The 27,094-nt window shown below is 29.2% G+C and overlaps 1 protein-coding gene across 3 annotated transcripts in view; it reads right to left on the bottom strand.

Moving 5' to 3' along the window:
- The window catches only part of LOC126844474 (uncharacterized), a 274,285-nt gene that overhangs the window by 45,355 nt on the left and 201,836 nt on the right, over positions 1 to 27,094 (bottom strand). For all 3 annotated transcript variants that reach the window (XM_050582703.1, XM_050582705.1, XM_050582704.1), the window contains 15 exons: positions 26,845 to 27,044; positions 26,501 to 26,724; positions 23,975 to 24,114; positions 23,767 to 23,875; positions 23,553 to 23,700; positions 17,093 to 17,336; positions 14,795 to 14,934; positions 12,042 to 12,135; positions 10,692 to 10,963; positions 9,719 to 9,953; positions 5,690 to 5,826; positions 5,312 to 5,599; positions 4,477 to 4,767; positions 3,036 to 3,179; positions 2,618 to 2,677 (listed from right to left, as the gene is read on the bottom strand). In XM_050582703.1, coding sequence (XP_050438660.1) covers positions 2,618 to 2,677; positions 3,036 to 3,179; positions 4,477 to 4,767; positions 5,312 to 5,599; positions 5,690 to 5,826; positions 9,719 to 9,953; positions 10,692 to 10,963; positions 12,042 to 12,135; positions 14,795 to 14,934; positions 17,093 to 17,336; positions 23,553 to 23,700; positions 23,767 to 23,875; positions 23,975 to 24,114; positions 26,501 to 26,724; positions 26,845 to 27,044 — 2,726 coding nt within the window. The remainder of the gene's footprint in view (positions 1 to 2,617; positions 2,678 to 3,035; positions 3,180 to 4,476; positions 4,768 to 5,311; positions 5,600 to 5,689; positions 5,827 to 9,718; positions 9,954 to 10,691; positions 10,964 to 12,041; positions 12,136 to 14,794; positions 14,935 to 17,092; positions 17,337 to 23,552; positions 23,701 to 23,766; positions 23,876 to 23,974; positions 24,115 to 26,500; positions 26,725 to 26,844; positions 27,045 to 27,094) is intronic.

Raw genomic sequence — 27,094 nt, 5'->3', positions numbered from 1 at the left:
AATAACATATGTACGTTAATATTGTAAAATAACATAATCTTAAGTGGCTCCAAAAAGAAAAACTACAGTATTTCAATTAGTTTAAATTGAGCAATTTATCTTCCCTGATCACCCTGTACCAATTAGTCATCATTAAATTTAATTGAGTTTGTACATTTTTACAGAATAAATGAAACATGCAGTTTAATTGGATGATTCATTTATCTAAAATTCAAAAGTTAACACTATCACCTTTCGAGTTGATAGTAAACAAACGTCTAGAAGTATTTAATTAAAATATGTAAGCAAGTTTAAATAATGCTATTTTATTTATGATAAAATAATCTTAATTACTTAAATTCTTAGTTATTCATTATTATTTTTAATAGAAATTAAGGTGGGTATTACAAGTAATTTTAAATATTTTTTGAGTCACACGCCGATCAGAAAAGGTAATTTTTTTATTAATTTTATATTTTTTAATTTTGTGTCTTGGCCCACGATATTAATTCCAGGCCTATTATCAGGCATTTGCCAAACTGTAAATGTCTGTGCCTTGAGGCCACTATGGCCTATACTAAAATAAAAAAAATATTAAAATTGATTAATGTAAATTACAATTTAATGTTTCTGATGGTGTTTATGTACACGACTATCAATTAAGTACAACTAATATAGGTTTAATTAATAAGTATCAGCCAATAGAGAGCAAAAGCACTGAAGCTGAATAAGATCTAAAGAATAACACCGCCGGCTAAAAAATTTGGAAACCGTAGTCCTAGACCACTGTAACGATTTGTTTTATGTAGAAAGTCTTTAAATTACAAATTGTACTCAAGTCTTAAAGGCTAAACGGTACTTTATTGGGCCAAAAGTTGAATTTTTCTTAATCCATTTGCGCTTTCTTCTGAAATCGAGTCTCTATTTTAAATATTGTCATACTTTATGTATTATTATTATTATTGCGATAATTGGATGTCATCAAATCAAGTTCATTAGATATAGCTAAAGACTTAAAAAAAGCCTTAAGCCATTATTCAATTTCAGATAAATATTTTCAGTGCAATAATTGTGTTGATTGAAACTTATATATGCTCTACTGGTAGTTTAAAGATCAAATTTTTCAAAATATTGTATGGACACTCCGACTGGACGTGATGTGCACGTGCTAGACAGAGAATATGCTTTTGGCATGAATTAAAACGACAAACGTGCATTATTAACGTAGACGCAGACCATACGCTATATAAGGCAATAATATGATTATTATTACAGTTTGGCTCCACTCAGGACTCTATACATAACATTTACATAATGTAAACGATCGATTATGAATGTTAGCTGTTGCGAAACAGCCATTTCAATTACACAAGCACAAAAATACATAGAATGGCAAACATAATATCTACATTGTACAATAGCACCTAACGAGAATGGGAAAATTAATTATCGCGTTGACTTTATCATGATGGCTACCAAATCTATTTTCAATAACTGTGAAAGTGAATTTTGTTAGCGTACCAAGCGCTATTTTAAGTATGTTTCTCTCTGTTTTACCACACTGTGTGTCCGAGAGTTGTCGATGGCTCTTAGTCATGGAAATAAGGTAAGAAAGTATATTTTTATTTTATAAGCTATTGATTTGTTGATTGTCGAGCTAATTTTTTACAATGCACATCAGTACCAAATACGGTGTTAACGACAGTCATAACTTGTTAAGATATTAATATAATGAAACGGGTATATTATCCTCTAGGGGTACTCGGTGTATAATGAATTATAACAGTTTTTTCGAATAGTTTAAACGTAAAAAAAATGAAAAGACTATGTCATTACAAGTTTTAATATTTTTTGACAATTTTTGTTGTTTATTGAATTTTGTCCATGTGATAATTGCTTAATAGTCATCATTAAGGGTAATAGAACGCGCCAAATTGTACACAAATAAAGACTAAAACAAAAAGTCAGTTTCTGAAGTGTATACTGACGGATTTAAAAAAAAAAATGTTTTGTTATAAAGCTTAACATCATCTCTATGGGGGCTAAAAGGCCGATTTTTTTATTTCTGTTTTTAAAATTGTATTGTTAAAGTTTATATTTTTACTTTTTATGGGTTTTTCTAGCCCCTAATAGAGAAAAATAGTAAGCTTCTCGTAAGAAAAATTAAAATTGAAATCCGTCCAATAGATACGCCGGAAAAAGATTTCTACGAAAGCTATTTTTATCAACATTTTGTTATAACTTAGAGAAAAATAACGTTAAAAGTTTTATAACTAGAAAAACTTAATATCTTTTTACATTAAAATTAGTCGGCATACTTAAAATGGTTACTAGATAATTTTTTTCAAATATGGCCTATCCTTTGCCCCTTAAGAAATAGCGCTTTCCGTCCCACTTAACGAAATGGTAGAATATTATCTAATTACCTATCGAACAAATATAGACTTTCTAATTTTTTTCTTGTCCTGGATCACACTAAACGGAGTGTACTTGTCTTATATCGCTCGCCACACTACATTTACCTATTGTTTTGTTTAATGTTACTATTTTTATTTTTATTTTAACTCAGATTTTAGCGTACTGGTTAAAATAATATTCATACCAAATAATTAATATAAAATATTATACTATTACTTACCGTCGCGTACTCTTTGTTTGTGGTCAATACTTCGTCTTCTTTTTTGTCAATTTCGATAGACTGTAAAAAATATGTCACATTAATCTTAAGAATTTGCACTAGTGATTAACAAGTACAATTCTTAATAATAAATAAGTAAATAAAAATTATTAAGTAATAATGCAATTATTTTATAAGAAATAAATATTATTTTAATCAGAACTTTTTTTGTTTTCTTGAAAACGTAAAAAAAAATAATACAAATTTTTGTAACAAGTAAATATTTTATTTATAAAAATAAATATAAATTGTATAGTTTTAGTTGAAATTGTTGAAATTTAAATGAATGATTTTAAATTAATGGTTAAGAGTACGTTTTATAGATGTAGGTAACTCTAAAAAAAGGTCCATAATATTAATATAATAGAGATGAACTTACAAGTTCTTTGAACTCGGTGGTGATATCAGTGTACCATTGAGCGTATTCGCCACCGATTATATTGACATTCCGCATTAAATCACGCAGTTCAACGCACATCGGATGTTTGCTGTGCAATTCAATTTTAGTTGATCTCAGCCAATTCTAAAAATCATAGACAAAACATCATTAAAGTATATAACAGGCATAGTGCTTTATTGTACCACAATATTCCATTTCATCCATTGTAAAAGACACTATCTCAAGTTAAGCCTTTAAGGATTGTTAAGCTATATGATGGCAATGATAATGATGACTTTTTTAATTACAATTTCGATGACTTAATAATTTTAAAAAGTGTTTTTCGAAGCTCTATTAACTCTGTTTGTGTGCATAAACATTTTGCCTTATTCGGATTTTTATTTTCATATGATACTTTGCTGTTTGTTTGGTTGTATCTTAACGGTCGAAAATTATTTTAAAAATTAAAGAAGGGAAAGGCAATATTTTTTGTAAAACAAGAATAATTGTATGAACTATATTATTATACTTGTTTTTAAAAGTTGACGTGTCAATAATAGTTTGTTTAGTTTTTTACAATAAATAGTCGAAAAACATACAAGTAATTAAATATTAAATTTTAATAAATAAATTTCATTCGAGGACATTCCAAGTATAAAAGCTCTAAAACACTTCTGAAATGTAAATAAATCCAACAAACTTGATTTATTATGATTTTTAAACATACAATTTTATAACATTTAATTAATGTTTTTTATAGTAAAATTAAAAACTGCGATATTTATGTGTGTTATGATACTGTGTTTTTATTTATACAGAAATGTACAGTGAAGTGTTAGAAGTCAAGAACTTTCAGTGAAGAATTAAAACAATGGAAGACAGCATTGGAGAACCAAGTTTCTTAAGAATAAATAGGTCTAATTCAGTGCTGAGTTGTATATTTAAGGTTCGTTAAAGAGTTATTGAACAAATAAACATTGTTTTATTAAGGTTCGTTAAATACTGTTTATTGGTCAGTAATCAGTAACCTGACATCACAATTGTATTTTATAGTGACGAGGTTATAGAAAAAGTAAAGAACTTGTTAGCCAGAGTAAGTGTTCAACAGAATTTAGTATTTTAAGTAAGTATCGCAAGGGAATGGGAAAACATGGCATGGATGGTTCAAATAATTGTGGTTGGATGAATAGCAACTGGTAATCAAGTTTGTTGGTAAAATATAAGAACGTGTCATTCCAGGCGGAAGAAACATTTTATGCCACTACATACAAGTGATGTAGTGGCAGACAAAACAACAACTAAGGCGAGATAATGGATCAAAGGTATATTTAATTGGAGAAACGGAAACATGATGACGAATCGACAAATAATCTGAGACGTGTGACTAGAATGGTCGATTCCTGTCGTACAAAATAAAAATATAAACAAAACGTGTACTTACCTCTAACAAAATAAATATGCTTTTGTGCGCGGTAGTTATGACGGTGGCAAAAGCCACGCTGTCTCTTCCCTTCGACCGGTCACTCGGCGACATCGAACTCCTTCTGCTGCTGTAAGTATTTCCGGAACCAGACAACACTGCACCGGAACCACAAGCAACGTTAACATTTCCGGCGACGTTGCCAGACTCAAAAATCGGTGGGTCGTTGCTGACGTTTATCGGGTAACCCGGTAAGGCTACAGAAGTCTGGTTGGATATCACCATTGGTCCGCACGAACCGTGATATTCCGTCTGCGAATCAAGTATAAAAAAAACGGTTCAAATTCGGCATTGCATTTTTTGAAATTTTTTGTACCATTTTAGGGGTTTAAGGCCATTTATCACACAAATTCAAATTTTAAATAGTAGTTAAAGATTTACACGCTAACGAGATTTTAATATAACAAATCATTGAGTAGTTGCACAACGTCAAAACCCAGATAACTTTTTTTTACTTATTTGAAAATATTTTTTTAGTTTAAAACTTATATGTATTTGATAACATTTCCTATACACTCTAAATGTATTATTAAAATATATTATTACATGTCTTTAGTTTGACGTCAGATGAAACTAGATTAAAAAATAAATAAATAAAAAATAAGGGGTATAATGTTTACTTTGATATCTGATGAAACTGAACTTATATGATATTTTATTTTCGGAAAGGTTGGGATAACAATACATTGGTCCAGTCCATTATGTACATGTACCAACACGCGGGTAATATCAAAAACAACACTGGTTTGTGAAAAGGTGACTATTGAATATAGTTGGATTAGTCTAAAAAATATACCTGAAATCCTAAGGTACCTGCCGAACGTCCCCTGGGCAATCGGCTGACGAACGGCAAAGAGTCGGGCAAAGCCAAGTATCTGCTGGACTCGAAAGTGACACGAGGCATAGACCTAGAACGGGGTCTGTTAAGAGCAACGAATTCAGACGCAGGGCCATTGAAGGTCGAGTCCATCGGAATCCGTCTGTTGGGATCGTGGTTAGGTAAATCCAGGTTTGGTATGTTTTGCAATTCTTTTTGAAAAGCCAAAACATCATGTTCCGGTGTATGTCGGGGATCTGTCTTCGCCTAATAAGAAAAATAATCATACATATTAAAGCAAGCCCTAAGTTTTGTCGTACAAAATAGATAAGATATAATTTTGATAGTGATATTTACTCTTGAAATATTAGCTTGCGATTTGGACCGTCTTTCGTTATCACTGCGAACGTTGGTCGTTTTCAATGACGGTCTGCGTCTTGGCAGTAACTGAAAATAGTGTCCGCTAGGAAGCATTTTGGCAGAGGCTAATGAAGCTAAAGAAAAAACAATTGTAAACGTAAGTGACTCTTTAATTTATGTAAATGTACTATGCAAATGTTAATCAAATTAATTTGAAAATAAAATTAATTTTAACTATGTTACTAAGAGCGAAAGCAAAATTTGTGAATGAAGTAATTCTTTTAGCTAAAAAAAATGTATGAAATAAAATGTTTGTGCAGGTAAATGAAAATTGGATGAGTAGAGCATATGGATAAATATAATTTTACAGAATTTGTTCTTAAACTTTCCATTACCTTTGTTTACCTTTAAATGGTACTAAATTAACAATTAATATTGGCTTGACATTATTTTTATTGTTATATTATTATTCTGCTTAAAATTTACTTATTTAAAAAATATAGTTGTCATTTGAAAGTTAGTGTCTAAAACTACTCTTTAAGAAGACACTATAACTGTTGTTTTTTTTTAATTTTAAGGAGTTGGGAGTTGGAAAATTTGATCGAAATCTCATTTTAAAAATAAATATTAAAGTGTACTTGAGTAATGAGAAATGTTTTATGGGTACAAATGTTTTAAGTAGACTATCATGGAGTTTGTTTTCAAAGTTTTTAACAATTTGTCTGTATAATTATTGGTTTACTGTTAACTTAATTATTATTTTTTCTTCAACAGTAAATTTTTTTCTGCAAAATTACTTTTAAGTATAAATTAGTTATACTATACTGAAAATTAAAATATATTTTCTATCGTAAAATATAATAAACCTTTATTATACCAAAACAATTATTTTATAGAACCTGAATACTGTAAAGTAAAGTTTTTCACATTCTGTAAATTATAATAATTACATAAACTTTCCTCCATTACACGAAACATCAAGTAAAGTTTTAAAAAAATATTGAACTTGCATGATCTTAAACCTAATCTAATCTATCTAAAATATTTGTACCACATGAATAAAATACATATTCAGCCAATAATAAAAAACCACAGTAATTATTCATGATTATTACTTTGATAACAAAACTTTGAAATTAGAGATTAATTTGGATTTATTAATTTCTAATTAATACTTTAGGTTATAAATAAATTATTAATTCATAAATATGATAGGTATAATGGATTAATGGTTCGTAACAATCGGCATCTTGAAATTAATTCTATCACGTTTAAATAAGATGTATTTGCTCCTTTAATACGATTGTGTTAACTTCAATAAACATTTCATTCTTTAGCTATTTACAGTTTTCTGTGATTAGAGTGTTCGGTACCAAAATATACTAAAAACTGGTTTTGTTATAAAATGGTGAAATCGACTTGATCTAACCATAATATGACATTGAATAATAACTATAAATAATTTATTTGAATAATAAACATAGAAGAGGGGATTAAAATTGTTAGGGCTTTTTAAGGGCTCTTTATGCTTTCAAAAATGTTAAGTAAAAAACAATTTGCTTTGGGACTATGCCATGAAATCAGTGTGAACTGTCTGGGATCCTGAAGGAGTTTTAAAGAAATAGAATTTCCTAGCCTTCTATTTTAGCTACGCCTAAGAAAGTTGAAACCTCAAGACGAAAAACTGAGAAAAAAAATTATGTAATAACTTCATGTTTTGGATGTTATCGACTATATTAACTATGTGTCCTTGATGAAATCATTTTAAATATAATTCATATTTCATAGATCTTATAAGAAAATACCTACTATCACAACCTATTTATAAATGATTAGGTTGAAGTATTTTTTCTCAATGTTCCACTGAAACATGCATTTAGGTCAAAATTAACATGCTCGGGGGCCGATGCGGAACCCAGCAGATAGGCAAATAGTATTTAGCAGTTTAATGTGGGCCGAAGGCCAAAGATTAGTGGAATAGAGTCCGCTCTTTTTTGTATTTAAATTGTATAATATTGTATTCTAGTCTTGTCATCAATAAACGGTGCCGGGAACACAGGGGAAGTAATACTGTAAGGTGACCCCTTCCTTATGGACTTAACATCAAAGTTAACAACTTTCTTTTTGATTCATCTTAGTATTATAAAAACTACATGTTTATAGACCTGTATGATTTTAGAATACTAAGCAGTTATACCGTACTAACATTTTTATTGAAAGTTAATAATTAAGGCATAAACAACTGTCAAAGGCAAAGATTTTTTAAGTTATAAGGTTCTGTTCCCCAATATTCCGAACTGTTCCTTTTTTTAAATGCCTAAGGTTTTTACTGAAATGTTTGTTTTGAAATTGCTTGTATTCATTTTAGATATTGTAGTATTCTATTCTTTTTTATACAGGTTAAGTAACAACAAAGTCGTACAGTTCGGTAAAGATATATAATCTTAAAACATGTCTTATATTTTGTTTTATTTTTGAGAGAAAAACAGTGTTAATAAGTATGATTTTATGCCAAACAATAATTATGATAAAAAAAAAAAATAGAAAACAAAAATTAAATACAAAAATGAAATTGCGTCTAAGAAGGCTTTATTAAGACTAAAAAAGGAAGAGAGTAGACTAAAAATAAAATGTAAACAACTTTAGTTCTCCAATAATTATAAAGTGTTTATTCGGTTGCTTATTAGATTTTTATTGATCGATATAGATATTTAATATATATATATATATATATATATTGAATGACTCATATATATATTTCTATGTAAAGAAAACCCAAAAAAACTATTAGGTTCTATTTATTAATTTAGAAAAAATAGTTTTTCTGCTCTCTTAGCATGTCAAAAAACAAATGTTACCATATCACCGATGTTAACAAATTAATTAGGTAATTAATTTGTTTTGAATAAGGGAAAACTAAATAAAGACGATACAAATTAATGCTGTTATTATAAATGGTGAGGATGATAAGTAATTGTTTAAAATACAGTTGATTCAAATTAGAATATTTTTAAGAACTATCCATTTACATATAAGTTGAAAAGATAAATAATAAAATACACAATGTTTAAAAAGTTGTATAAATGTACTACATTTTGTTAAATTATCAATTTAAAGTGTATTTTTGAATTATCGTGCCGGAAAGCACAAATTTGATTAATTTATACATATTATAATAAAAAGTATGTGATTGATAAAAAGCCTTTTCTAACTTTATGGCTTTTCATAAAAGTTCTACAGATTACACTTACTAATAAAGATAAAATTGTAATATAAGACAATATTATGTAACTCTCCTTTATTATTAATTTTAATATGTGTAGGTATTTTATATTAATTATAATTGTAAAGGAAAAATATTTGAATTCAAGGTGTACAACTTGTAATTAAGAAGTTGTTATAACCGTTGAGCTGCTCAATTTTACTTGTATGGTGAAATGTAAAAATATTTTTATTTTAATGCAATAATGTATTTACATATATATATCAATCGGAATGTAGAAAGCGTTCTTTTATTAGAATTTAAATATTTTTATGTAAAATGTTTTTTTTTTGGTGAAATAACGATTCCATTAATTAAAATAACAATACGATAAGATAAGCTGTCTTGACAGTTTTATAAATAAATGTAATAAACGTATGCGTCTGGAACAGAGTAGGTGAGGTGGTAAGTATTTTCAGGTTCATTTTAGAATATAGAGTAGCAATTTCAAAGTCGTATATAGCAGCTAGTTATATAAGCTTTTTAAAGAAGTATATACATTTATAAATTTTAAATTACAATTTTTTCATCGGTATTTAAACCGTTTTATTAAAACAGTTAAGGTGGTTGTGCACAAATTTTAAATTTTAGTGATGAATTAAATAATTAAAATGTGTGGAATTAATCACACATTAATGAAAAGTTTAAATATTATATTTTAAACTATAATTCTACATTTTTTCGACTACATTGATCGATACTACTGAGAATAATAGGTGAGTATTAACGAGCTTTCATATATATGTAAATGCAATGTGACCGACCACACGAGTTCCTGTATTCTTCGCCTTCCATTTCCGGGCTCAAGACACTTTCCCTGTACAGCTCTTGTTTCATTATGTGTGAGCATGCGTTTACAGTCGCGTGGACGGCCGGTTCGATGCCATAGCCTCCTGTACTGCTGGAACTACTTCGTCGACGGCGCAAAATTTGAGAACTGCTTGGTTTGCCTTTGCCTTTAAGCTGGGTCCCATCGAATTGGTCCAAACTCAGGTTGAACTGTAAATAAAACATTCACGATAAAATAATATGTAATTTGTTGAAACACGATACACTGTAATTTTTGACATTCTAGGTTTAAGCTTCAGTTGGTAACAGAGGCGACGAGTGGCCCAAATCTAACACTGTTATCTGTTACCAGCAAAATTATTATTTAGTATAACAACTAAATAATGCAATACTTTCTAAGCTTTGCATCAAAGCTAAATGAGTCGACGAGAAAATAAATTACTAAGATTAATATTAAATTATGTATACAAAAAAAATATATATTTATTTTATAGTTCCACGAACGAAACAACATTTGACGTTATTGACAGTTCGTTAATCTTAATATTACGCTCAATGAACCTTAAACAACATAAAATAGTAGTTTATTATGTACTCTATAATTTCCTCAGGTCTGGATGAAATCGAAATTTTGTGTTAAAAATGTTACGCTATGTGCATCATTTTCTGTACAAAAAAAAAAAAAAATAATATGTCAGACTTGGAAATAAAGACTGAATGTTGTTCACGATTATATTTTTATCTAGTGACAATAAATGGATAAATCAAATGCGAATTCCACTCGTGCGGAATTACGAGCCGCGTGAAGATGATTGAAATTCAAGTTTCTGTATTTCCGTAGTCGGTATATAATGGTAAAAAAACATGCTATTGAGATCATCGCGTCGTAGTAAAATACACCTAATATAAAAATAAACAAATATAAAATCCCTTGGCAATAGAACATACTCGTCTCTTGCGAGTGCTCGCGTTTGTGTCCGTGGACGAAGCTCGACTCCTGGGGTTTCTGGGCGGCAGTTGGTCTTGTACCGATGCGTAGGTTATTATGCTGGAACTGGGCTTACGGCACACGGGTGTGGTAAAAAACCTGTGAGCAAGTAGTCTGACCAGTATCACGGGATCCACCACGCTGTCGAAGCAAGCCAAAAACTTTTGCACAAATAGCGGCGATCGTACGGATACTGGGTACTTGGGTTCGGCGTCGGTGTCGGTCCTTGCTTCTAGAAATAAAAAGAAAACATAAATATATTTTTTATACTACTTAAGTGTCACTATTTAGTGTCGTTTTCGGGCTAGGGGGCTTAGGCTAAAGCATGTTCCATGTTAAAAAGCTATTCACTAACCAATCGCTTGTAAATAATACAGAAAATGTTAATGGGGTTTTTATGTCGTTCTGTGTTTGAAAGCTAACAGCTATAGTCGTTGAAATGGAATTAGAAAGGGCAACTGTTTCTTACTTTACTGGAAAGAGAATAAGAGCTCAATTAAATACGCCAAAATGGAATGGACAAGAGTGTCTATCAACTTAAGGTTGACAAATAGTTTCGAGTAATAATGCCTATATAATAATAATTCCTTTTTGGAGAATTCGAAGAAAGGCAAATGTTATACTTTTCAGTTAAGTGTTTTTTAATTGACCGGGTAATAAATGAATACAGGACAAGTTCTACCAACTTACTGTGTACTTAATATAACGCATAGCTATGTAGTAAATCAGGTATGTAGTTAAGTTATTGAGACTTGGGAAACTGTCTGTTTATAAGCATCGAAAGGAAACTGCATATATTTACTACTCAATATTAATTAAATTTATAATTAATTTCAAATCAAACCGTACGTTGTTTTTGGGAAAACCAATTATTTTCGACCGACTTCGGTACAATAGTTGACAGTTAATTTAGAAATGATTTCCGAATCACTTATAAATAATGTCAATGACACTGAAGTTAACTATAATTGAAATACACAAGTGTATAAAAAGTTAATTAAAATTATAATGAAATAGGAATGAAATTTAAAAACTATAATAAATTATAATATGCTTGGCCGAAAAATGTACTCAAAATAATGAATTTTGCTCATTAGCCATCGAATCATTAGAATGCTTCAAGTTAATTAACTAACAAGTTAATTCTGTTGACCGTGTATGGTATTTCAATGTTAAACTATATTTTACCAGAAAGTTGTAGCCTTGTAGGCTAAAATAATGTATGTGCGTAGGTACTGGAATACATGACAAAATGTATAGCTCGTTTATTGATTAAAGCTGTGTATAACTAAAAAAATTTAAGTACGTACGGTTTTGTTCCAGAAGACTGTATGATTGTCCACTAAGTGCCCAATGAAGCGTGTATGTTTCAGCAGGTGGTGTTGTGGGTTGTTTCAATGATTCCTGAAAACAACAAAAATGATATCGATGATGGTTTCATGAATGTAAAGCTCCAACCTTTTAGAGTCTTCAGCAATAGTAACTAATGACACTTATCATAACTTCAGTCGTACATGTTTGCTATACTATTCCATTATACTACGTATTTCAGTACATGAAACTCAATTTTTTTTACAATTTACACTCAAAGCCATTAAATAGTTCTTTAATACTTATTTTCACTTTGTATTTGATGGTAATTAATTGTTAAAACATTTATTTTGAATACAATAGGTGTAACAAAATGTAATTATTTATTTAAAAGAAATCTACTTAAATCTCATGTGAAAATTACGATAAATAAGTATTAAATTTTCTAACTATTTTTTAACTATATTCATTGTAGAAAAAGATAGATTTAACTAATTCAAGTAACAAAATTATTTGTCTAGTAAAACACACAACAAGCTAAAATGTTATAATTCGGAAAAAAACATAATTAATGTTAAAGCAGCTATATGTTTTAATCGAGACATTTTATTTATTTTATTAGAGTATCGTTAAAATCAATAAAGCTAGTTATAATTTGTATCCACCTTTAAAATCCTTTTAATACAATCAATAACCATTATTGAAAATCAGAATGCATTACATCTTAAATTAAACACAAAAAAAAGGTTCCATGGATATTTTTAAGTGTCTAAGAAAAAACTCTTTATTTTGAGGGGAAGCCATTACTAAAAAACAAGTAAAAAAATGAACCGTTGCTTTGCCTTCAAGTAATATTTTATCTGAAAAGATGCGACTGAGAAAAAATGTAATTTAAGAAAACATGTTTAACACATGTCACGTCTTTCATGATTAAAACTACCGTCTAACAAAACAATTGTAGGAACGATGTTGTACACTTTAATTCCAGACATGATATCTCGGTAAGATTCAGTACTCTCTAGAGGATTCTAGCGTGCAAAAATATCCCAGTTATCTCTTCATTTCATGTTTCACACTTAAAAACGTAATATCATTATATTTTTTATTATCACTAACACAACTACAAGAAAATAATAGGTATTATTAAATTCTTCACAAAACAATTGTAGAACTCATAGTAACGTACATAAACGAGCCCTTTAACAATTATTATGGAACAAAGCAAATATTTCATACATTGTGGTTATATTCAAGGTATTACATTGTTGTTATGTAATGACTAAAAAAATATATTTTTAAGTCAGAAAATAAAACAACCCGAACATAACGCAGAAAGTATTTTTCAAGATTAGGTGTAAAATATACTTATAAATCACACCGAAGGAAGTAGTCAATTTTTCTTTCAAACGGCTCAAAATATATTTTGGATAATAAACAAACATTGTTCTATTCCTGAAATTTTTACTTGGTTATTGAGAAATAACATTAATATAGAGATAAATGTGAGTTTATACTTCGTAGAGTTAAACAAATACGCTAATCAGAGTCGGTCTACAAAATAAATGTATTTAACCATTATCTCGGACAAACATCTAAAGACATTCTCAACTAGGCGCTATTGTCAGAAAATGAGAATTCGTAACAGAAGTAATAATTTAGTTGTTGAACAACGTCAAAAATAAATTGCTACCGAATATTGTTATGATATTAGTTGGACGGTGGGTTTATCTCAATTAGTTTCGAGTTTAAGAGATTGGGGTAGAGTATGCTAAATTAGAAAAGTACCGGGTATAAGTTTTGACACTAAAACGGAATTTCAGGTCGTAATATCTGATTCGACTCAAAATCGGCCGCTATCAGGTAAAACGCAATGGAAATAATGTTCAATATAACCGTAATCTAAATAACGATCGTTTATAATACAGTTGCTTCTTCGAAAACTACATTTAACAAAGCCACGTGTATTTTCGAAATATAATAATTCAAGCTAGTTTCATTCGAGGTGCAGTAAAGGTAATCTTATAATTCTCAATTTTCCAGATGAACCGTAATAATATTATGCTTATCCGGGTTTTTTCTATTTACAGGGTACCCAATTTTTGAACTACTGTCACACTACAATAATCGTAATGCCACATAGTACTAATCGACGCGAGTAACTGCAAACAAATCGTATATTATTGTATTAGTATCTAATAAATGTCAAACACAATTATTTATTCGAGCGAATTAGACCCAGTGCCTAGTGAATGAATGGTTTGCGTTAAATGAGCAGCAGGTGCATATATAATGAAGCTTAGCGTTTACAAACCACAGAGTAAACTGTACATACTCATAGCTTATTCCCCTTAGTGACTCCCTATCGCCACATTTGCATGCATTATTACTGAATATGCGATTGTCTGGTAAATTAATGGTTTAACTATTGGTAGTTTAGATTATCCCTTATTTGTTTCAAAATAATTTAACCATCCTAAAATAATGGAAATTGTTGTTTGATAAATTATCGAAATCATTAATACTATATCATTATTGTTATTGTTAAATCATTATTTTTTTCTTAATACTGACTTGTAATTACTCTATTTTCAAAGAATTGCGTAATAAAATTAACACAGTTTAGTTAAAAATTATTAAAAATTACTTATCAAATGATACTAAAATAAAAGTATTTTGGTTATTTGTTTTTAAAAAGAAATTATGCTTCTGTCTTAATAAATGACTTGCAAAGTTTGTAGAAAAAATCACTTACCTCAATTTCGTTTAACAGACTGATAACGGCTTCTTCAATAGACACCCCTAAAAGCTTTTCCTCTGATACAATAGTGCTTGGTACTTTAGACGTTAGTACTATGTAACGTTCCTCGTGTGATATTGGTTGTAGTTGGGAATCTAAAAAATACAATTTAACAAAAACCTGTTAAAATTTAAAACAAATGTTTTCAAACTTAACCTATAAACCGAGATCGTAACAACTTTAATCATCGCTTAGTAAAATATTATATTGGATTTTAATATTATTAACGTTCATATTAAAATATCTATAAATACCAACAAGGATAATTTAATATTTTTTTAAATCAAAGTATTAAGTTTTTTTATGAAATGTGAAATATTTGTTGATGTGTACAGAAAATCTGATTTAAACTAAGCTCGATTTATATAATATGAAGAAACAGTACTGAGTGGTGCAAATAAAGAACTATTATTGTGAATACATAATCATCTACATCTAAAATAATTATTTTGTAATATGCAATATTTTTAATGTTGATTATTTTTTTTTTTTTGTATAAAATAAATATATGATGTCATAATCGTCTTTCTTATTTTTTTATTCATGCGGAAATAATTCCATAATTATTAATTAAATAACTATTGTACTTGTAAAAGTAAACAAATAGAATTATTTCCGTATGAATAAATAAATAAGTAAGGCTATTAAGACATTATATTTTTCTTTGTTTTAGTAATGGTATACTTTTATCAAACTTAACTGTCATGTCAAACATTATAATCCATAAAATTAGACAGTTTTACTATACCATAATGCATAATATAAAGGGTTGTACTTTTAGACTATTTTAATCGGCCACATTTCGGACTTACGCTAAAAATAATCAAAATGTAATCTTGCGCAATACAATAACGGCATGAATGGAAACCCATTTTTCATATTATATCCTAATATATTTAGTTAATGAAAAACCGTATTTAATTAATGTATTTCGAGACCAAAGTAGGTTTTATTGTAAAATATATTCCGATGTTACCTGTTTTAACTAGTAATTATGCACCGGTTATACAGTTTTATGGCCTATACAAATATTTTTTCCGATCTATCATTAATTAATTATCATTTATTTCCGGTCGAGAATACAGAAATAACCGAAATACTCTGAAATAACAGAGTTAGCTTACTACTGCATTAAACTGTACAAGAGAGATTTGTAATTCAATACAGATGACATTTATTTATTTTGTGTCACGCTTGAAATGAAGGCGTTATTTTGGTTATTATCGTTTTAAATTAGAACGTCAGACATTTTTAAATGGGGCACATGCCGCATGCATTTTCATGATTCATTTTATTAATTGCTTTCGAGCTCTTGTTATTCAACTAGCCCTGTTGTCTGATACTCATTTTCTTGCATAAGCAAAATGTTAAACCAACATATTATTTCATGTATCCAACACAAAACATTATTATTAGGTATTCTTTTGCAAAAAGTCAGGCCAATAACGAATAAACCCACTAACTGTTGATAAACGTTTAAAAAAATCTGACATTTAATAAAGCTAGATAATTTTAAAATGTAAATCATGGGTTCAGTTCTTACACCAAGATATTTATTAATTAGAAATATAAAATTATTATCTTTTGAGATTCTTTTAATTTATCTTTTGCCAATATCCAAACACATAGTGTTCTGTCTTATTATTTATACAAACAAACTATCTGATTAAAATAAATGTTTTGGACAAACTTAAAGCACTCATAATGATAATTGAGTTTTTGTTTTATAACAACTTAAAATAGCGAAAATATCAGCAAAAAAGTATAAGCATTTAGCACTGTGCGTTGACAGCTTAAAAACATAATTTTATTATAAAATCTGCATTACTTTTCATGACATCCTTTTAGCGTTGTTCAACGAATTAGACCTAATCCACACTAATTAATATACACATATTTTAATTACATTTGATTTTGCGTTAATGCATACATTGGAATATTCTGTTGAACTATAATAATATAAAATTCATATAACGATGTTCGAGAAAATTCAACGGTATCAACTGCCAGAAACAATATTTCTATCCCTGCTCAACTATTGAAAAATATGCTATTAAATTATAGGATTTTTTTTTATACTAACTTTTGCAGACAATATTTTATTAACGCCATTAACAATTATTTTACAAAAAAAAAAAAAGATATTTATAAGGTATTTAAATTTAACAGTTTTTAATTTTTTCTTAAGTAACTATTTGTTTACTTTATATTGTCACTGATTTATATAACGTGCATTTAATAAACAAAACGTACCTTGAGATATATCAAAAATGGAAAAACTTATGCGGCTAGAGAATCCCAAGTAGACTAATACTTTGGCTGCATGGAGCTTCACATATCGACCGTATTTGTCGCTATGATTGATGTAGTACCACTCGTCTGATGGCAATAGAAGCTGATTTAAAACGGTTGGTACATTATTATCTATGAGGTTCTTGTGGTGTTTGGGATGCAACGCTATTGTTGAAAATATTTGCAACACCAGAACCAATAAATGCTGCGAACAAAATATAAGTATATAAGGCATAAATCTTTAGAAAATGTAAACACTTTTTTTAAAACTACGTAAGTAATTTACAATACTTATTTATTTTTAATTGTACAAGCCATGAATGAAAATTTATTAACACCAATTTACAGCATATAATACATTATATAGTATTTAATGCAATATTAGTGGATATTAGCTAAGAAGTAACTCATTATTTTGCTAAGCAAAATTTTTTTCTTAATAGCCCCATAAATAGAGTACTAACTTATAGTAATAATATGTTAATGAATTTTGATTTTGATTTTTTTTACGATAATGTTGCTAAACAAAAACATGTTATATTTCAATAATGTCACCTGTTTTTGTTTGTTTTATAATGTACACTCTCTGCCCTTTTGGGCGTATGAAACAAAATAAATAAATTTAAAAAATTATTTATTCCACACCATATAAAGTGCTTTTATTATCATTATTAGTATACTTCATGAATCAATATTTTTTCTTAAATTGCTTAAACACATTTTATTAATTTGCTTATTTAGGATAATTAATTTCAAAGAATTTTTGTTAATAATAATAATATTATAATACAAATCTTCTGGGGAGTAAAAATTCACGTAAATCGTTCAACTAAGAAATTTGATCAGAAATCATACATAATTAATAAATATGTTACATTAAGAAAAGAGTATCATATTTAAAAAAATTATTTAATCCATCTGTTACAAAAACTCAACAGTAAAAAAAAAGTAAGAGGCATCCCAGTCAGTAAATTTTAATATTTTTTAAATTTTGCGAACAAATTTTTTATTATTTAAAAAATATTTTAAAATGATGTTTTGTCAGAAAATTAAATGTTAAACAAAAAACATTTACGAAATGTTGTTTATTTATTATGAAAATATGTCCAAAGTTTTACTTATATTTTGAATAATAAAATACTATTGTTTTTGCTGACTGTAATGATGAGTACAAGAAGACAAATAATTAAAAAAAGAATAGGAAAATTGGAATGATAGAAAAATTGAACTAACACAGTGACAACAGTAGACAATTGGTATGTAGTGGAAACTAGGAGGTTAATGGGAAATGTGAAAAAAAAATAAGATCGATTTATATTGTTATAAGATAGAAAAAAAAGGTAAAGGGGAGAACATTGTAAGAAATATTTTGTTTTGGGTCAAACACTTACCATTAATAACGACGACGTGGGTAACGATTTCTGTATCCATAATTGTTATTATTATTATTATTATTATTATTGTTATTAATATTATTGTTAAAATAATCATCATTGAAATATACAGTTATAAGGATTATTACAATTATGATAACTAGCATATTGTATGAGTGTAGTAAAGAATAAGAAGGATCACAAAAGGTTTGTCGTAGTCGTTTTGTAAGACGTTTCGATTGTGTAATACCGGTGAGCTTTGTCCAATGACCGCTCAAGCCACGGTTCAGTATGTAACTGTTAATGAGAACTGGGTAACGCCGAGCTTAAACGCACAATCTGTCGTTGTAAGCGCTAGGAATCGTATTCGTTCCCGGAGTTCCCGCCGAAGCATAATTTACAACTATACGACAGTATCTATGTTTAACATGTTGACTGCCGGGGATCCAAGACTTTTTTTTTCATAATACTTACGAATAACTGATTATAAAGAGAATGGAAGAGTTGACCATAAACAGGTTGAGAATCGGATACACGGCTCTAACGCATGAATGAGGTCATGGGAAAAGAGGAAGCTCCAATAGGTATGTGATACATGCGGTACTAAAGTTACCGTCAAATACATTCTCACTGAATACCGCAAATATAAAATACATAGACAACATTTCAAAATAATTGAACAACTGGACGAGTTATTGGGACCTGAGGAAAAGAATATCTTTAAAATTATAAAATTCTTAAAAACAACTAACCTGTACAAAAAGTTATATAAAAAAAATGTAACTAATGACCCATGTTGTCGATGTTTCAAAAAGACCAATAAAATGCGATCGAAATCATACCAATCAATAAGCCGAGAGAAAATTTTCTGAGAAGTATTTTTTACTACCAAAATGGCTAGAACACATAAAAAAATGTATGGTTATACTCATTTCAGTGATCCATTGTTATAAGGATATAAATGATATGGAGAATGTTTGCAAGGCTCTATTAAAGGTTATCATATAGGTATTACATATTATATTTTAACAGCTTGCGTACGAGTCCGCAACACCACAGGTTACATTTTTATGTATCTAAGGTGGCTAGTAAACATATCAAGTTTCTGGCTAATAAAATAGTGTTTTCATAATATATGCCCCAAAACAATTTATAGAAAATTTGGCCCCTTAAATTATTGAATTTTTTATTCATTTCTATTTTATATGTTGTGAATACAACATATATGCCCCCACTCCCATTCCCACTCTTACCCCAACCCCATCCCTCATATCTTACCCCATATCTCTCACCCCCTATCTCCTATATCTTATAACATAAATTTAACATACCCGTCGATCCCATCCCTATCGATTTTTCCGGTTGTCTTCCAAAGTAAAAACCATACTTCTTATTTACTCATCTATCTTATTCTTATCTTCTCATCTACTCTTATGATAAGAGTATCTTATCAGATAAATCAGCTGATTTTTTTCGTTATGATAACCGGTGTCGATTTTTCCGTTTATGTGCCAAAGCAAAGACATAAAAATGTCAAAAAAAAAAAAAATATATATAAATTTTATCAAAATCGAACAACTGTAACTATTTTTAGAAGTGTTTAAACATTTGAGGAAAACCATACAAAAATAGAGTGGCCTTGAGTGCACTAAACTGACAGGTCGCCCGCGGTCATGTGGCAGTCAACATGTTAAAATATTTAATTGATTTAAGTTTATACTGTACTTTCTGTTGTATGTATTGCTATACGGGTCGTTTGGTATTCTAACTAAAACAGTCTAATTGCTAAGTTTAAGACGTGTTTTTTTTATTACCAAAAAAATATTTAATGTATACCGAGTAGAATAAAGAAATTTGTATCTTTTTCATTATTAGCATGTTTAAAACATTTCTCTATTTACCTATCTGTGTTTACAAAAATGTCGTTATTATATTTTAAACGAATTATTAAATCCCAAAATTAAAGAAGGGCATACAAATTTTAAATGATGAATTACGTATTTAAAGTTAATTTAAAAACCTTCGCGCGACTATTTTGTTAATTTATTTATTAAATAGTTTCGATAAGCATTTGTTCCAAACAACTTTTTTTTTTTATATTAATAGACAAAAAATACCTTTATTAGTAATGCTCTTTAAAACATTTTTTAACTTTCACAGTATTTATTGTTTACAATGAAATAACAAAAAAACACTTTCGAAACTCTTATATGGAACAATTTAAAGTGTATCATAAAGGAACCATATTAACTTTGCTGTAACCATACCTTCAAATAAATACATTTTATTTGAATAAAATATTTAAAAATACAAATACCGTATTATGCCGATAAATATAAAAGCAAATAATAGTTAAGAGGAAAATTTAGAATACGATTTCGAATATCGAAATAATTTGTTATAGCCCTGATGTAATCAAATCAAAGGAGAAAGTCCTGCATAAATATCTATGTAGTTTCTACGTTAGTTTATTTTTGCACTCATTTAACATTTAAGTGTACACTATACAGCAACTTTTGCAAGACAGTGTATGTTTAAGACAGAAAGGTGAACCAACCCCTCAAAATTTAACAAAACAACTGTCCGGGAGTGGAGAGGCAAATTTAATTAGATTGCTAAAGTTTTAAGGAACTTAAACCTCTAAAGCTCTTTCTTAATTGTACCTATTAGGTATACGATATTAAAATACCTTCATATTTTGCTACTGTTAGGTAATGATTCATTTCTTTGAAATTCATAAATATTTCCTAGATTTTCTGAGTTATTATGGGAACAGATTAAAAAAAAAATTATAAACATAATAGCCCCACTCTATGTCTATTTATTTATTTATCTACTGAAATGATGTAGTTGTTATTAAATTTGACCTATAAATCTACTTATTTGACTAATCGCATCGTAGGAGTACGGGTACAAACTTATGCAATAATAATAACAGAAACTAGAAATAATAATCATCATCATGTAGCTTAACGGGCCATGAAGGCCCAACGCTGCCATCATGAGATGGTTTCTTGACGAATTCGCTTCCGGGACGGGTCGTCAATCTGTCACCGGTGAGGGGGATGGCGGTTCCTTTATACCGGACGATTGCTCGCCCAGCAAACGGAGCGCCTGTGACCGAGTGTCGAACCGGCGACAGTGAGCGCTAACACACTGCCGCCTTACCCACTCGGCCACTCCTCCTCCTCTAGAAATAATAATAATAATGATAATTACATAAGAATGAAAATATTGATTGTTATCAATACTTTTTTTTAATTCTCATAAATTATCATGCCAAAAATCACAATAATTAATCGCTTTACACCTAATTAATTACAATGTACCGTTATTATATAATTTCTAGAATAAAGAACCTGGTGTGAAGAATCAACAAGCCAGGCATTAATAGTTAATATTTTCCAATTATTCTTTCTAGTACCTCGGGAGAATAAATCATACCATTAATATGCTTCTTTTTATAAAATATACACAATACCATTGGTTTTATCCATTTCCAATTTGCAATTAAGCTATTTTAAATGTAGCTATACGGCTAAACCTTCTTTGTACTTTTATCATTTAATCAATTAACCCAAAATGATAATGGTTCCATAGCTCTAACACTGATTGGCCAAGAGAAAAATAAAGAATTTTCAGGAAATTACTTTAGATAATTCTTAAGAACTACGTTTATTAAAACCTAGAAAATGTATTATTTTACCATAATATTATATCAGAATTAAGGCAAATTACTAGAAATTATTATATCTAGATCATTATCTTTAGTAAAATTAAAAACATCAATACAGAATCTAAATCATTTTTTGCTAAGAGGGAGTCTGATTTTATCAGATTTAAAAAAAACACTTTTATATTACGATGCCTCTACACTTGCGTTTTTTTGGTCGAAAACAACTCGTTCTAATTCAAACGTACTGTTCCTAAGAATACTCCGATTTAAGTGTTGAAAAAATATTTGAGTTGTTAAAAACATTTTCAAGGCATCGGTCGTGGCACAATTTAAAAAATTATTTTCAGTTAATTAATTATTTCGGTTGAAAAAAAGATAAAAATTACATTTTTTTGTATTGAAATAATTAATTAACTGAAAATATTTTTAAAATTGTGCCACGACCGATGTCCTAAAAAGTTGTGAAGAATTAAAATATGTTTTCAAAACTTAAATCGATGTATTCTTAAGAACAGTACGTTTGAAATAGAAACATGTGTGTTTGTACAAAAATAGATCCTTTATGCATTAAAAAAGTTTAAAAAAAAAATTGTCGAAATAGATACTTCTTTCCTATATTAACATGTATGTTTAAATTAGTTTAATGTTAAGTTTTAGCGAAAAATTGCCTATACAATGCGCCCTGATAAATGCTAGATTAGAGGCCCCTTAAAAAATTACTTATAAGCATTCCCCATAATTAGTTAACATTAAAAAACCATTTTTCTCCTGTTTGTGTAAAATGTTGAAAAAGTTACTTATACCATCTTGGTTTTCAATTCTAATTCAATATGAATAAACACTTAATCTTATCCTAGCAAAACCGTTATTTTCTACATTAATATTTATTAAGGCGCATTATATAGGCAATTTTGATTTAATTTATGAAAATATATTTGGATTCTCACAATACCGTATTGATCGTGGCACAATACTAAAATTATTTTTAAATAAATGATACAGTAAATATAACTAGTACATTTAAAATTAGAATGAGTTGTTTTCGACAAAAAATAAGCAAGCGAGAGGTCATATAATTAAGTATAATATAGTGAGAAAATTTAAAAAAATGATTTAACGTATTTTGCCTTTTCTTCTTTGTCAAACTTAATAAAAAAAAATTGATTTTTGATTTTTCTATGTTACATTAACATAATATATACCTACTTAAGTTATTCATACAAACCCAATAAGTTTATTTATTGAAAATACTTTTTTTTAAATATTTTAATTCCTAAATTGATTCATTCGCATTTCAATAGTAAATTACATTTACTTTATACTTATATATACATTTTATATCGGTATATGATTATTGGCTATTAACCCTTACCGGATCATGAGTAGAATCCAGGGAGGCGGCCAAGACTTTGATTTGAGGTTCTTCAGCTAACTTGCATTGAACGTCTTCGTTGAGAGCCATAAAAAGAAGAGTCCGTGCACTTAGAATTTGTAAGCAATGTGAATTGCACTGGCTAGACCTGCAAACCAAAAATTTAAATGTATCAAATTATATTTTAGTAAATATTGTGTTTAGTTTCACACACCTTTGACTTGGAGTACACGTCTGCTTACTGTCCGTGACTCTTTTGTACATAGTCAATGAGTTGTGAAGAACATTGATTATAGTTGAGGTATGTATGTTAGATAATATTCCTGCAGAAATAATTTAAGTAAATAAATAAATCATTGATTACGTAACGAGACAACATAAAATTGTGTTCAAAATTCGTTTTATACAAATTTTATATTTACCAAGTACGCTTTCTGTAACGTTTTTGGCTCTGGGTCTCCCGTCTTTCGAACCCTGCAAGTCGCTGATCAGAGATTTTAAAATAGACGCAATATTTTTATTTCTCTGTTTCGATTGTTCTCTTTTGTTCCAAGATTTCATGCTACGCAAAAAAGTAACCAATAATTAGTAAATCAATTAATAATAATAAACTAACAAAATAATAGTAATGTAAGTAAGACACAGCAAAGTAAAATACAACTAAAATATATAAAAACAAAACATTTAACGTAAAGGTACATTATAGCGATGGGAAAAAATGTCTCAACAGGAATTATGTACAACTTTGCTACGGACTAGTCAAATAATGTTAATAAGAGGGTCATTGGCTAGAAAATTGGATCTAGCTGTAGTAAAATGGAAGACCTCATCATTCCCGGTGGATACATTGGGTGCTCTGAGACTTAAAGCGAGGAGAATTAAAATTGCCGTATATAAGCAAGAGAATAAAGGAAATGCCAGATTTATCGTGCTGTCTATTATCAAGGGACTTGAGTTTCAAATATTGAAGTGTGGGTTCGTAATTACGATTAGAGAGGTCTTTTTTTTAGGAAAAATACAGTGAAGCCAAAGCAGCCGTTCTATACACGTTCAATTAACTTTTTTTCACTTAATAGATTTGGATTTTACGCTTAGGAGCCATTTTCAAGAACTGACCGTACTAGAGTAGAATATAGTGCTAACAAGCAGGCAACTGAAATGAAGTCAATGGTGTTGCGGCGAATAAAGCCATGCTCACGCAAAGCCTTACAAATAATAAAATCAATATGTAGACAATGATGGAGTGTACAACAAACCTAAATCCTTCACCTGATTGACACGAGATAAGGGTATGTCATTTAAATGGTAAGTAAAATTAATAATTCAATCGCGTTAATGTTGCGAGATCTCATAAAGGACACTTATCTTACGCTTGTCATTGTTAAGAGTCAGGCCAAAGTTATTACATCGAGCAACAAAACAATTAACAGCAAATAGAAGTTTAACACAATTATTATCTTTCTAAGAGATGCGGAAGAAAACTTTACCGTCGTCTACAAATAGAAGAACACGTCTGAAAAGAATATTTGTTAACACCGTGTTAATAAATATATTAAATAAGACAAAGCCTTGTGTTATAATTTATATGTCAAAGTTCACGGTATTACCCGGAGGTACAAGCGTTATTTAGGGTGCGCGTTAAAATGAAGAGGTAAAGTTTCCTTACTGCTACAATCAAAATATGATCGTTTAAGTAAAGCCAATTTTTCACATTAAGTTATAGGGGAGTCAGACTTCCTCCTACCTAATGATTAAATTATACAGATTAGGTTTATTTTTGCAATAAGGGTTAGCTGTACGATATAATAAGATTAAAATGGCCGACGAAATAATGTAATATGCCAAGCAAAAGGATCGCCGACAAGTTTCGAACCCAAAGCAATACACCAACTTGAGTAATCTCCAATTATGGTTATTTGGCATACAAGGGCTAGTCCAATTGGCTTCTTATTTGATTCCGGTATGTTCACGTGAACTCACACATGTTATTTGGAGAAAATTATCACCTTTGACGTTATATTGTATTATAAATACATCTTGTTTGTATTTTTATGGCACGAAACAAATTCTAATTAATGAGAAGAAAACGCCTAAATAAATAAAACTTATTGTTTGGCACACAACGCGATTATTATGCATATTTTAATAACACTAGTTTACTTGAGAATATATGAAATATATAATATTTGGAAGACGTTAACACTATATTACTGTATGTACTAAATCCTTATGTATACGACTGACCGTGATCACCACCTAGGATTATTTTGCTGTTTGTTCGCGAATGTCCAAGGAAGCATTATGCTTACTCGAGTTTTTAGATCCCGTAGGCTTAGAAACACATTAACAAAAATAATAATGTCTAACAACAATATTGTGTTTTCCTTCTATAATGTAAATAAACTGGAAGAGGAAGTGAGGCTTTCTACAAAACCCTCGTCACATATTTCACTGGATTAAACGAGCAATATGGTACAAGGAAGGCTATACAACCGAAGAAAAGGATAAAACTGTCCAAATAGTTAAACGACACCATCGTTCAGACAGAGCATCTAGGTACATGGTTATATAGAAGCGTTTTAATCAAGCCGTGATGTTTATACGTTAGCTATTAGTAAAACAATATTTGAGCTTTACTTAAACAGGCCGGTCAATTTCTGGGCGCTTGAAAAATCGGTGTACGACCCGATATACTATATTGTAATACTAACTGTAGTATAAATACGGCTTTTTCGACCAGATAATTTTAACATAGAATACATTTGAATGTATTAACTAAAAGAATAGTTATCAAAAGCCAATATAAAGTAGATATTTGGCATTCAGCTTGTTAAAATCAGAATTATTTTAGTTTTTACACGATAACGACTAGTGTTACACTTGACCGATGGTTCAATTCACAGGAAAAACAAATAATAAGTAAACTGTAATAAGTAGTCGGTACATACGTTGCAATGTAGTGAGGGTGGTGTAAGAAATTGCATTCGTCTACTTCTAAATACGCGACTCGGTACTGAATGGCAATGTCGATTGTCCGATTGATTATTGACATTGCAGAAAACTGCACACGAGGTACTCCGTGCAATACCTTCAAACACACTTTGATTACTGTACATAGTATTACAGCTAGTTCTTCTTTTTTCCCACGTTCAGCATATTCATTGACCGACAACTGTTTAAAAAATTTTTTTTTAAAAATATCAATTACATTTCTAGAACGAATTTTTAATCAAATTACTCGCAACATTAAAATAAACAAATCGTATTAAAATAAAAACAATACTATACTCACTATTAATATTTTTTTCAACATCGTACTAATATGCGGCCACGTTTTAGTAATGTTGATTTGTTTTAAGACACTTGTGATGTGTGTCTTAAAGCCATATAAAATAAAACCAAGGCATTCCAAATTTCCCGCCATATGCGACATTATTTGAAATTTCTTATCTATAGCGTATGTCGTGTCTATCGTATTCTTTAGTTTAAATCCTAGAAAAATAATTAGAAACAATAATAATAATTAGTGGAGCTGACTCAAT

Source organism: Adelges cooleyi, unplaced genomic scaffold (genome assembly GCF_023614345.1).
Source record: "Adelges cooleyi isolate 19-005CV unplaced genomic scaffold, UGA_ACOO_1.1 ACOO_flye_CR_arks_rails_tigmint_CR_PRNA_651, whole genome shotgun sequence".
Classification (NCBI taxonomy): Eukaryota; Metazoa; Arthropoda; class Insecta; order Hemiptera; family Adelgidae; genus Adelges; species Adelges cooleyi.
Note: the sequence above shows the minus strand (reverse complement) of the source record. Positions and strands in the feature narration are given on the sequence as shown.